General features: G+C 37.0%; 2 protein-coding genes across 2 annotated transcripts; one reads left to right on the top strand and one right to left on the bottom strand.

The window, feature by feature from the left end:
• Positions 1-1,910: 1,910 nt before the first annotated feature.
• med9 (mediator complex subunit 9) lies at positions 1,911-2,900 on the top strand. Its single transcript, XM_082151109.1, has 2 exons — positions 1,911-2,044; positions 2,516-2,900. The coding sequence occupies exons 1-2, from the start codon at positions 1,968-1,970 to the stop codon at positions 2,733-2,735; spliced, it is 297 nt and encodes a 98-aa protein (XP_082007235.1). The 5' UTR covers positions 1,911-1,967; the 3' UTR covers positions 2,736-2,900.
• Positions 2,901-4,183: 1,283 nt separating this feature from the next.
• Positions 4,184-5,998, bottom strand: rasd1 (RAS, dexamethasone-induced 1). The gene is made up of 2 exons (XM_082151108.1): positions 5,631-5,998; positions 4,184-5,188 (listed from the first exon to the last, which is right to left on the bottom strand). Exons 1-2 carry the CDS (start codon positions 5,899-5,901, stop codon positions 4,662-4,664), a joined length of 798 nt encoding a protein of 265 aa, XP_082007234.1. The 5' UTR covers positions 5,902-5,998; the 3' UTR covers positions 4,184-4,661.
• Between the last annotated feature and the right edge of the window lie 6,132 nt (positions 5,999-12,130).

Raw genomic sequence — 12,130 nt, 5'->3', positions numbered from 1 at the left:
ACACACACACACGCACACACGTGCACTCACTCACGCACACACACACACACACACACACACACACACACACACACGCACATACACACGCACACACATGCACACACGTGCACTCACTCACTCACGCACACACACACACACACACACACACACACACACACACACACACACACACACACACACACATACATACACACGCACACACATGCACACACGTGCACTCACTCACTCACGCACGCACACACGCACGCACACACACACACACACACACACACACACACACACACACACACACACACACACACACACATGCACTCACTCACTCACGCGCACACACACACACACACACACACACACACACACACACACACACACACACACACACACACACACACACACACACACACACACACACACACACTTTGAGTTTTCTTGAGTGGCAGATTTGATTTAATGTTGGGAAATGTATTAACTTTTGTACAGTAGCTTTTATTCCTGGAATTCCTTACAGCAACTACACAACAATTACAATCACTCACAGTTGCACACAATAACAACCAGACATTCTGCGTAACGCAAACACTCAACACTAAAATTAAATTCTAATTTTAGAAAAATTGTGTTTACACTAATCACTATAACATAAATGTATTTTCATTTGACCACAATGATTGTTCCATGAATAAATCTTTTGATTAGAGCAAAATAGACATACTTGTCTGACTTACATAACAAAGAAAAGAAAAACATGTTTGTCATCTTTTATTAGCTAAACATAAGATAATAAACAAGGCCTGCAAACAGAAATACTTTTTAAAATACTTTATTTGTCCAAACTAAGCATTAGACACTGCATTAAAGAGCAGGGAAATCACCAAAAGGCGGTTTAATTAAAGAAAGTTTAAGTCATAAAAGTGCTAAAATATGTAGATTATACTTATTATTTATTCATTTTAATCATTTAGCAGCCAATATATTCATATTTTCATTAAATGTTATTTTATGTTTATCAAAGCAAATTTAAAATGTCTCTAGATGTCAGATGTCAACTTGTGTATTAGAACATTAATAATCATGCATGCATATTCATATAATAGAAGTGCATGTGTTCAAACTATAAGCCACTGGCAGAACAATCACATGCTGGTCGATGCACAACACTGTGAATGTTTGAGAAGGGATCGAGACGCCGGAACAGATTCCAGGAACCCTTGAGAAACTGACATGAAAAACAAAACATTTATAAAGCAATGGCAAACATACAGACACAGATCTGCCGCATATGAATATGCACACAAACAGACAAAAAGGTGGTGTGTAAGGAACTTTTTCATAGCGTTCATATCTGAGACACAGATTATGAAAATCAATATTACAAAAATGCCAAAGCAAATATTTCTAATCTTCAGGAGAAATGTGGTTCAGGAATTATTATTTAGTGTGACTCGACATATTCAGAACAAAAGTGTATGAAGGGTTAACAGAGGGCAAAAAATAAACATTTATCAATACTTGTAATAGTTATTAGGTTTCCTGAAACTCACATTACATTCTTCCTCATCAGATGACCAAGACATAAGTTACATAAGCCAATAATAACAACAAAAACATTATCTTGAATAATGAGAGATTACTGTTTCTTTCTATAGACCCAGTAATGCTGTCTGGACCTGTCTGATATTATCAATGTGTAAAATATTTAGCTTTCATTATGTTATACTACTTTGTTTCTACTCACTGTAGGAGTTAGATGTATTATTTATTTAAACCGGTTTTTGTTTTGTTACACTTCTCTAAACGTTTCCAGCACCCCAGTTTGACAACCCCAGCTTAGTAGAACATTATAACATAATATTGACATAATAATGATAGATATGTTATTTTATAGATAAAATCAGAGTAATCGTGACGTTGTTTACGCAGAGGCGCCGTCGCGCGTTGATGACGTAGAATACCTCCGCGAAACAAACATGGCGACTGCGGTACCGGTTGTAGAGGAGGTGGAAGATTATTCCTTTTTGCCCATTATTCACGACGTTATAAAATGGTAAGAAGTAAATATTCACATGTTTTATGTTTCAAGGAACAGAATGCACCTGTCGTTAAAATTCTGGAATATCTCGGTATGTTCGTGTTACTATCGAGACTCTGTGAACAACAGCATCGTGTGTGTTTAATGTTGCTCAGTATTAAAGGGAAAGTTCGGCAAAAGATGAAAATTATGTCATCAATTACTAACCCGCAAGTTGTTCCAAACCGGTATGAGTTTCTTTCTTCCACTGAACACAAAAGAAGATATGTTGAATGTTTGTAAAGGACTTCCATAGTGGGTTTTTTTCCATACTATGGTAGTAAATGGGTGTCCATCAAATGTTTACTTGCCCATATTCTTCAAAATATCGTCTTGTATGTTCATCAGAAGAAAGAAATTCATACAGTTTTGGAACAATGATGACAGAATTGTAATTTTAGGATGAATTAACCCTTTAACGGCCTGTCTGCATTCACCTGTCATTAGCATGGACAAGGACAGTCCAGACGTGCATCAGGAGCTGAACAAACTGAAGACGAAGATCCAGGAGGCTCGGGAGCAGATTTCTGGCATGCCGGGGATCGACATGAGTCCTGCGCTTCAGGAGAACAAACTACAGACCCTCCGAGAGCAGGTCCAGACCAAGAACCAGCTTCTGCAGAAATACAAGAGCCTGTGCATGTTCGATATCCCCAAACCTTCGTGAGAGAAGACATGAACACTTGTTTACACCGAGAGAGGACACACTGATTCACTATTTGTATAAATATTTTTGTTTTTATTTTGGGCATAGCATTTGCAACATCATGTTTGTCGTGTGTTCTTTACCTTTGTTATAGTTTGTGCATTAAATTCAGTCACTTCTTTTGTAGAGGTTTTCAGTTGCACTTAATGAAACCATATTTACTTGAGCTGAGACAATACATACTGAGGTCTGTCTTAAACCATTTAAATTAGTGAAATGACAAGCAATTTCGCTCCATGTCAGCAAAAGACTAGGTGTTTTCAGGTTATTCTACATTTTTAAAGAATATATCTGGAATATTTATCCTCAATAGACTTGCAGCAAGCAGATGAAACTGGTTTGGCACTTTATTTTACAATCCTGTTCCCTATGTTCTTATTATAATTAATTCCAATAACTGGGTAATAACTAGGTACACACCCTGAATCTACCCCTAAAACTAACCTTAACCCATGTAGTTACCTTAAATGACCAGTACTGTTTTAGGTAAGTACACATGAGTGCTTGTATACTGTAAAGTGCTCATGTTGAGGCCTCATTTCAAGCCATAACAGATTGGTACATTTTCTTGGTAACAAGTGTGTGCACAACATACACACGTCAATATTGTGAGCATCCTAGAAGGTATTCTCTTATTTATCTGGAATATTTATACTCGAGGTGAGCTAAAGCAGCAAGTTTATATATATATATATATTTATTTATTTTTAAATATACTCGGATACAATATTGTAGCCTCATTCAAAGCCATAATGGATTAATTACTAGCTGTGTTTCTTTGCATACGGATAACGATTATTTGAGCATCATAGAATGTATTTTGAGATTATTCTTCATCTTTTAAAAATGTAACTTGAATTTTTAGACTTGATGGGTTTAAGCAAGATAGATCAAACCATATTTTTATGACTCAAGCCATAATAGATCATTTTCGAGTCGTATTTGCTGGCATTGAGTGAGCACAACAAATGACAACATTTTCCTCTTCAGATTACTATGTTTTTCCAGATAGGCTTAAGCTGCAAGTTTATATGAAAACATATTTTTGAGTGTCCTATGGTATTGTCAGATTGTTCTGCAGTTTTAAACCCTTACTTGTTCGTGTCGGTCAAAAATTACCTTTTTTTTTTTCTTATTTCAATGAAATGATTGTACTATATTTTAGTTCAATAATATTTAATAGTTTGTATTTCCACTTGGTGAAATTCGTTTTTTCAAGAACACTTAACCTTTTCAAATCATGTCCATGATTTCTGTGTTCATACAGCAACAATTCTATAAAAATATAAATTAATAATTAAACAGCAACAGAGGGTTGAAGGAAATATCTGGACTATATTAGACTAAGCCACTGCAGTCGTAGGTCTGTAAGAACACAAATGCTTGGGAAAGTGACGAGGAAACGTGTATTCTTGACAAAGGCTTTTATTTCAGTCTTCCAAAAGTGTTGAGTTCAACAATGACATAGAAGAATAAATATACATTCATTGACAATAAAAAAATTGTTCAAAATGCAAAAAAAACATTCAAGTTGATTTCTTTGTGATAAAGTTTAACCAAAAAAAAAAAAAAAAAAAATGTATGTAAACAGCTGACATTGCAACTCCGTTCAGCACCCAAAAAAGGCAAATGTTCTAACAAAGCACATTTTTAAGCATGGAGTTGATACTTGTAAGCCACATCACAGAGCGCTCAGACTGACCAGAACAAAGTCGCTATTCTGTACAGGAGACCTCGCGAGATTACATGCGCGTCCACGTCGCGAGGTGAGAGCTCAAGCCGATGACTTTTACCGGTTCGACCGCGACTCTTTCGGAGTCACCGGGATTTGCACAACAACCGTGTGCTTCTAATAATAACCGTAGCAGTGCTTTAAACGGCACGGTTTTAGCTAATACTGCATCTTTCTTTGTCTTTTGTCTGTCCGCCTCCTATCGTCTTCTCTTTAATGTACATTAAGTCACTGTGGACGCTCGGGCGGCGCGCAAAAGGCGCAACGATCCCGTACGCGTCTCCGTCCTTAACCTTCTTGTTTCTGAAAGACTTTTTGTGGAGAATGTCACAGTACTGCACGGACACCTTGCGATGGAGGTCCGGGCTCATCTCGTTGGGTAGCTTTGCGAGAGCGAAGAGTCTTTGAAACATCTGGTCGACGTTCGTGTTCCTCTTGGCGGAGATCTCGAAGTACGCGCATTGCTCGTCCCCCGCGATCAGTTGCTCGATCTCGTCGCGCTGAACCTCTCGGTAAAACTCGCGGTCGCCCTTGTTCCCGCAGATCACCAGCGGCACGTCCACGTTCTCTTTGGTCTTGTTTTTAAGGCAGGATTTGGTCTCGTAGATCTGCTGTTTGAGCCGCTGCACCTCGTGAAAAGACTCGCGGTTGTCCAGACTGAACACCAGGATGAAAACATCACCTGTGGCCAAAAGAGGAGGGAGAACCATTAGAAATTTGGACTACGAATACAGCAATTAGCCAACAGTATCACTCTAAAAATAAATACAAGTTATTTTTTTGGCATTGATGGTTCCATGAAGAACCTTTAAAATCCATAAAAGTTCTTTACACTAAAAACATGTTGGGTTGTTTCAATCAAATATGGACAAACCCAATCGTTAGGTTTGGAATTTTAATACAGACGTTTTGTCCACATCTGATGCAACCATTGATTTACTTTAAATCTTTTAATTTAGTTTTTAAACACAACTGTAGGGTTTGACCACTGAAACAACCCAGCATTTTTAGACAGTGTAGATTTTTTTGTCCATTACACTTTTAAGATCTGTTCACTGAAAGGTTCTTCTATTAACCAAAAAATGCTTCTTCTATGGCATGGTTTTATTTGATAAGATATTTACCTGTCAGAATAGACAGTCTCCTCATAGCTGGGAACGGATGATTCCCTGAAGTATCCAAGATGTCCAGTTGGTACACCTCTCCCTTGATGCTGTAGAGTTTCCTGTGAAAGTCCTCTATGGTCGGCGTGTACTGTTCCTCAAAGCGCCCGTTCAGAAACCGGGACACGATCGCCGTTTTCCCAACTTTGGTGGATCCGAGAATGACCATCCTGTAGCAGTTTTTCGCTGGGATGTCAAACTCGTTCTCTGAAGGACTCATTTTCTTGATCATGTTTGTCTTGTGTGTGGTTTTGAGCCGGAGTAGTAAAGAATAGCTGGTTGTGTTGTAAGTTTGCAGTGGCTGTTGCTTCTGAAGCTCCTAATGATGAAGAGCCTCTATTTAAACGTGCTCGCGCTCCGCCCCCCGTGCGCGTCACCGCGAGCCAGTGCAACTGGTGCGTCAGTTTGTGTGGATCAGTGCTTTCTGGTGCAACTAATACCAGGAACATTCGCTGAGAGGAAAAGTACTTCACGCTGTGTATCAAGTTCCCTATTTTAAAAAAACAATATGTAATTTACCTGTAAAGCATTGCAAATGTTTCTGCGTAGAGATCAGAATGCATATAGGCTCCTATTTTACTGTAAATTATTGTTAATATGATGCTTTTATTTCATAGGCATATACTGTAAAATAGGCCTATTGTTAAAATTATGCTTTTATTTCACAAGCATAGCCTATTTGTACTATAAAATAGGCCTATTGTTAAAATTATGCTTTTATTTCATAGGCATATTTGTATAAAAAATAGGCAATATTGCTAAAATTATGCTTTTAGTTCATAGGTATATTTGTACTGTACTGTAAAATAGGCCTATTTTTAAAAGTATGCTTATATTTCATAGGCATATTTGTACATATGAAATAGGCCTATTGTTAAAATTATGCCTTTATTATTTTTAAATAAAAAATAGCCTATGATTATAGTCTTATAACTTCCCAGAATTCCCTGCACGAACCACCACATTCGCTTAGATTTCTTTTTATTGCTCAGTATACATTGGAGTGTTTCATGCTAATGTTTATGTTCATGCCTCTGTTAGTATTTAGTGTTATTATCGACCACATTACCGGATAAGTCACGTGACTTTTCATTGCACCAGTTGTCACTACATTTCGCAGTAACAACTGAGATTTAATAGCTCAAATATTTGTTTACTTTTTTTTGAATGTCCTGCTGCTTTTTCCCCCTTAAATGCAACAGTCTTTTAAACATATAGCGTCAACCTTTAAAGTGCAGTGGTGGCATTAATCATGTACGTAGTTCTGGTTTGTTCATATTTGCAGTTGATCACAAATTTGGGAATGGAAACAGACGCGTTAACGGCTCATGGAAATGGAAATAAGAAATAAGGATAGAAATTAATTTGATACGAGAGTAACAAGTAGGCTAGAATAATTAAAGACAAATAAAGTGAATCCGATATGCTCCAGTGGTTCTGCAGATCATTGTTTTCTTCTTCAGACCGCAGGCAATATCTAATACAGAAGCGCGCGCCCGCGCATCGCCACACCGCGGCGCAAGTGAATCCGAGCGGCTCGAGCACGACGCTTTTATACCAGCGCGCTCTGGAATACTGGACTCTGATTGGCCGTCTACTTTAGCGTCTCTCTCTCTCTCTCTCTCTCTCTCTCTCTCTCTCTCTCTCTCTCTCTCTCTCTCTCTCTCTCTCTCTCTCTCTCTCACACACACACACACACACACTCACACACACACACACACACACACACACACACACACACACACACACACACACACACACACACAACCTCGAACGACACAACTACAACCCCAGCGGCTGCATTACCGTGGGCTGTTTCTATGCAAAATAAGAAAGTAGTTCACATAAGAAAGTTAGATGTGCGTCACCTGCATGTTTACCTTTCACTGAAACTGCAATATTCCTTATATGATCTGGTAACACTTTACAGTGTGGTTGCATTTGTTAACATTAGTCAACGTAAACTAAAAAATACTTCTAAAGCACCTTAGTTAAATGTTAATTTTAACATTTACCAACACATTATTAAAATCAAAAGTTGTATCTGATACTAATGGACCTGAGCTTACATGAACGAAGACTAAATAATGTAGCAAATGTATTGCTAAATGTTGCTTATGCTATTAATGCCCTATTAGGCTTTTTTGGAATATTACCTTTCATGTAGTGTGTAATAAAGCTGTTTATGATTGTAAAAGGTCTGCAAAGTTTCAAAGATCAAAGTGTAGATGGAGTTATTGAAGTTAAACAATTTAACAAATTTGCATAATGCCAGTCTATGGTCTTCATTGGCTAAATGAGAACAGCGTCGGTTTTGCCCCGCCCTCAAACACTGTAGTTGTTCAAGTCCCTCTATCCAGCTTTTAATGTTGTTTATGTGTCTATGTGGTGTTTTTAATCTGCTTTAAGACAAAGCATGTGTAAATTCATAAGTTGACACCATTGCTGAGTATTTCCTCCTTAAAACTGCAGTGAACCAAAGACAGTCTCAAACACACGCTTTGAAATCGCTGGTGTTTCTGACGTCACAAACTACCTTGTAACCAATCAGATCGTCAACGACTGGAGCGTGAAATGACAAATCAATGCATTTAGAAAGAGAGACTGAAAAAGCAGGTGCTAATAATGAGCTTTTCTTTGAAACAAGGAGTGACGAAAAATGCACACAGGAGCTCATTATAGGAGTGGAGAGAGAGAGAGAGAAATACCAGCATGCAACATGGATCAGATGATCTGTTTCAAAGTACAGAACGGATGAAAGCCAATGCATGACACACAGAGGAAGAGAGAGAAAGTGAGGAACAACACGGAAAAAACCTGTGCAAATAGGACCCCTATAAAGCCTCATGTCCATGATGAGCACTGAGCGATAATGACCTTTACAGCCCATTATATTTCCACAACTCCACATTTCAATTATGCGTCCAAAACCCTGTGGAGTGCTGTACTCCTCATTCCCATCAGACGGGTTTAGATGCTGCTTTTTAATATTCAAGAATGAAGTGTACATTCAAGATCTTTGTGTTTAGATTAAGGCCATTGTTGAGTTGAAATGAGCTTTTGAGCGTCATTATCTGAACATTTCAATCATTTACTTACTGTCTTCCTTCCACGGAACATAAAAGGAAAACTATATCTATAATATATAGGCTATGATAAATTGATCATCAAATCATCATATTAGAATGATTTCTGAAGGATCATGTGACACTGAAGACTGGAGTAATGATGCTGAAAATTCAGGAATTAATTATATTTTACTATATATTCACATAGAAAATCACTATTTTGGATTGTAATAATAATTTCAGATTTTTTACTGTATTTTTATCAAATAAATACAGCCTTGAGACTTAATAAATAACATAAAAACCTACAAATGTGTTTAAAAAAAAAAAAACCTAAAGCTGTTTTTTTAAGCAAATAAATAAAATACATTAGTGAGTCTAACACACATCAAGTCAACATAAAATCACCGTTGAATTAATGCATGTTGTTTCTGAGTATTATTATATTGAAAAACAATCATACACTGGTGTTTTAGTCTTAAACTCAATGCACTTGAGTTTCAAATGGCTTTTCCCATAGAACTTGTCTTGATTAGTTTCTGATTAAGTCTAAATGACTAATTAAATGACTAATTAAATGAGTAAGAGTCTTTATTCCCACAGTCCAGCGTGATCAAAAATCATGACCTGAGCCCTGACATTTATAATGACCCTGAGAGGTTTGCTTGTTTGCATGCATTTATGTATGTGTGTCAGCTCTCAGTGTAATTTAATAATCCATAAGAGTTTATTAGAGGACGAGGGCAAAGTGTGTGTGAGGAGAGGAGGAGAGGGAGAGAGAGAGAGAGAGAGAGAGAGAGAGAGAGAGAGAGAGAGAGAGAGAGAGAGAGAGAGAGAGAGAGAGAGAGAGAGAGAGATGAATGCAAGGCAAAAGAACGAGTGCCAGAAAGTGTCAGAGAAAAGAAAGCAAGTCAGTAAAGTCATATTTAACGGTCTAAAGAAAGTTTATTGTAAAAAAAAGCCTTCCTGTATATTAGACAGATATAAGACCGCTATAAACCAGCACTGTTTTTGTAACATGTTATTTTTACTCAAATTGTAAAAAAAGAAAAGAAAAAGAAAAAGCATCATTACACTGATTTGAGGGTAAAAAATAAGTTTTGAATGTGAACTTGTAGTGCATATTTGAAAAACTGTACTTGCAGATAATATAATATTAAAGAAATAAAAGGCCTCTTATGTGTGCACACTTTCATGACTGCCAAACTTTACATGTGAAATGATTGTTTAATAATGCTTTAAAGACGCTCTCTGATTCTGATGGGTCATATAAAGCACATATACTGATTATACTTGTTTTGTTTTAAATGTTCTAAATTGCAACTTCACCTTTTCAAATGAGCAATTGCTAATTTATTTAAATATGACATACAAGTTTCAACAGAAATGACATTAAAGTATGTTTAAGTTTACCGTAAAACCTTGTCAGTGCACACTTTAATCTTATTTCAAAGACAATAGAAGTAATTATGAAATGACTGTATTTAAGTGAGTCAAAAAGCACTCTAAAGTTCAGCTAATTGCATTTAATACACATTTAAACTATATAACACCTTTTCACGCAATTGAGCATCTGAAAACATATTTAGTTCACACTTAAGTTTTAAAGTAGCCTTATATTACATAATAAGTGCTCTTCTTAAAGTATGCTAAAGTGTAGTTGTTTTTCACAAGTATATAAGAGAACAAGTAATCAAGAGTCAGCTGTGAATGAAGGTTATTATATAATAATTCTCATTAAAATTATTCAAACTGCTGATTAATTTTAAAACGGGCTAATTTCTCCTTGAATCTGCACTGGTTTTGCGTGAAGACAATGCAAAAGAACATTGGGTTTTATTTAACCGTGTCTGGCCATTTGAACTCTCCACAATGACTACAAGTTCACAACTCGGGCTAAAATATGAGTGTTTTTGCCCCGGTGTCGAGAGATGAAGCAGCGCAGGAAACTCTAGCGTATCTAGACACTCTTCTGAGGCCTCAAAGATCAAATATAGTGAGCATGAATAGAACAGAGGAAGAGAAAAGTTATAACGGCATAAAATAAAGAAGGAAATTGGATGCATTTCTATTCCTCAAGCCAATCCAGTTCATGCAAAGAAGCAAAAGCAGACGGTGAGCCGACACAGAGTGCCTGGCAGGAATCCCCGTCACAACAACACTAAATATTACTGCATGCAAATGGATACTGATCTCTCTTTTTTTTCCTCCATTGTATATAACAAGAAATTCAGATTTTTTTTTGATTTTTTTTGGCACAATGCACAGATAAATGGATTGATTTCTTTGTTTTGAGAACACAGTCTGATCTGGAGCCTGTGTTTTGTAACATTTGCATGTGTAATATTTTCTTAGGGAGATTGTCCAGCAGAGATATGACGTCTGAGACACTGAAGCCGATTGATTGGGTTTCGTTATCATGCTGACGACATCAGATCCCAGATGGCTCATGGCTAAAGAAACCCCAAAATCTTTGTTCTGATGTAACGGCGAACCCTTGGCTGGGTCAACGGGTCAAAGGTTGACTGCTTTACATGCCTAACTTTCGGCCCCTGAGGTTGCACTTTATTTCAATTAAATGTCAACTTAATATCCAACACATTCTCACCCCAAATCGTCACTTTTTCGTCACTTTCAACCATGCTTCAATATCTGACGCACAAAGCACCCTTTAGCGTCCATATGTGACGCTTCGGTTATGGGTAGGTTTAGGTATGTGGTAGGGTTATGCGTCTCATATGGACGCTAAAGGGTGCTTTGTGCGTCGGATATTGAAGCATGGTTGAAAGTGACGAAAAAGTGACGTTTTGGGTATGAGAACGGGTTGTAATATCGGCTAACACTTAAGTTTGATGTCATTCTGCTGACATTCTTACTAAGTAACTCTGTATCTACGGTCAATCCAAGAATTATTCAGACACCAGATATAATTTTTTATATTTTTTTACTAGTGTGTGCAGGACTCTATAGTTCAAGTGATGATAGCAAAGTAAACTGTGACATATTATACCCAAAAATTCATGCATATGAATTCATACATTCATATATTCATGCAGTGAATACCAGTAAAATCTATAAAGATTTGGGACCAGAAATGATTGGGACACTTTGAGCTGATCATGTTTTGCTGAAGTGTTTTGTCTTTAATTGCTAATGCTCTTTTTACACACAGACTGAACAAAATGAAGCATTGCTTGGTGATTGGTTGAGCTAAACTGGTATTATCTAATTGTGTAGTTAAATTTAACAGCTGACAGATATTCAACATAATTCATGTGTGAGACAGTCTAACAGAAGGACGGACAAAACCAGTCAAATATCAACTGAGTTCTGCTCATATTTATTACCATTTTCTAAACTATAGTGAATAAACTGTGATAATGTGAGAAATGT

The sequence above is a fragment of the Leuciscus leuciscus genome, assembly GCF_965113295.1.
Source record: "Leuciscus leuciscus genome assembly, chromosome: 21".
Lineage (NCBI taxonomy): Eukaryota > Metazoa > Chordata > Actinopteri > Cypriniformes > Leuciscidae > Leuciscus > Leuciscus leuciscus.
The sequence above is the reverse complement of the archived record's forward strand: the minus strand, read 5'-3'. Positions and strand labels throughout refer to the sequence as shown.

Excerpts from the sequence above, each read along its gene's own strand:
- med9 (XM_082151109.1), top strand. The coding sequence starts at position 1,968 with ATGGCGACTGCGGTACCGGTTGTAGAGGAGGTGGAAGATTATTCCTTT. Across the intron at positions 2,045-2,515 it reads ATTCACGACGTTATAAAATG|CATGGACAAGGACAGTCCAG; the intron begins GTAAGAAGTAAA and ends ACCTGTCATTAG.
- rasd1 (XM_082151108.1), bottom strand. The coding sequence starts at position 5,901 with ATGATCAAGAAAATGAGTCCTTCAGAGAACGAGTTTGACATCCCAGCG. Across the intron at positions 5,189-5,630 it reads GAGACTGTCTATTCTGACAG|GTGATGTTTTCATCCTGGTG; the intron begins GTAAATATCTTA and ends TTTTGGCCACAG.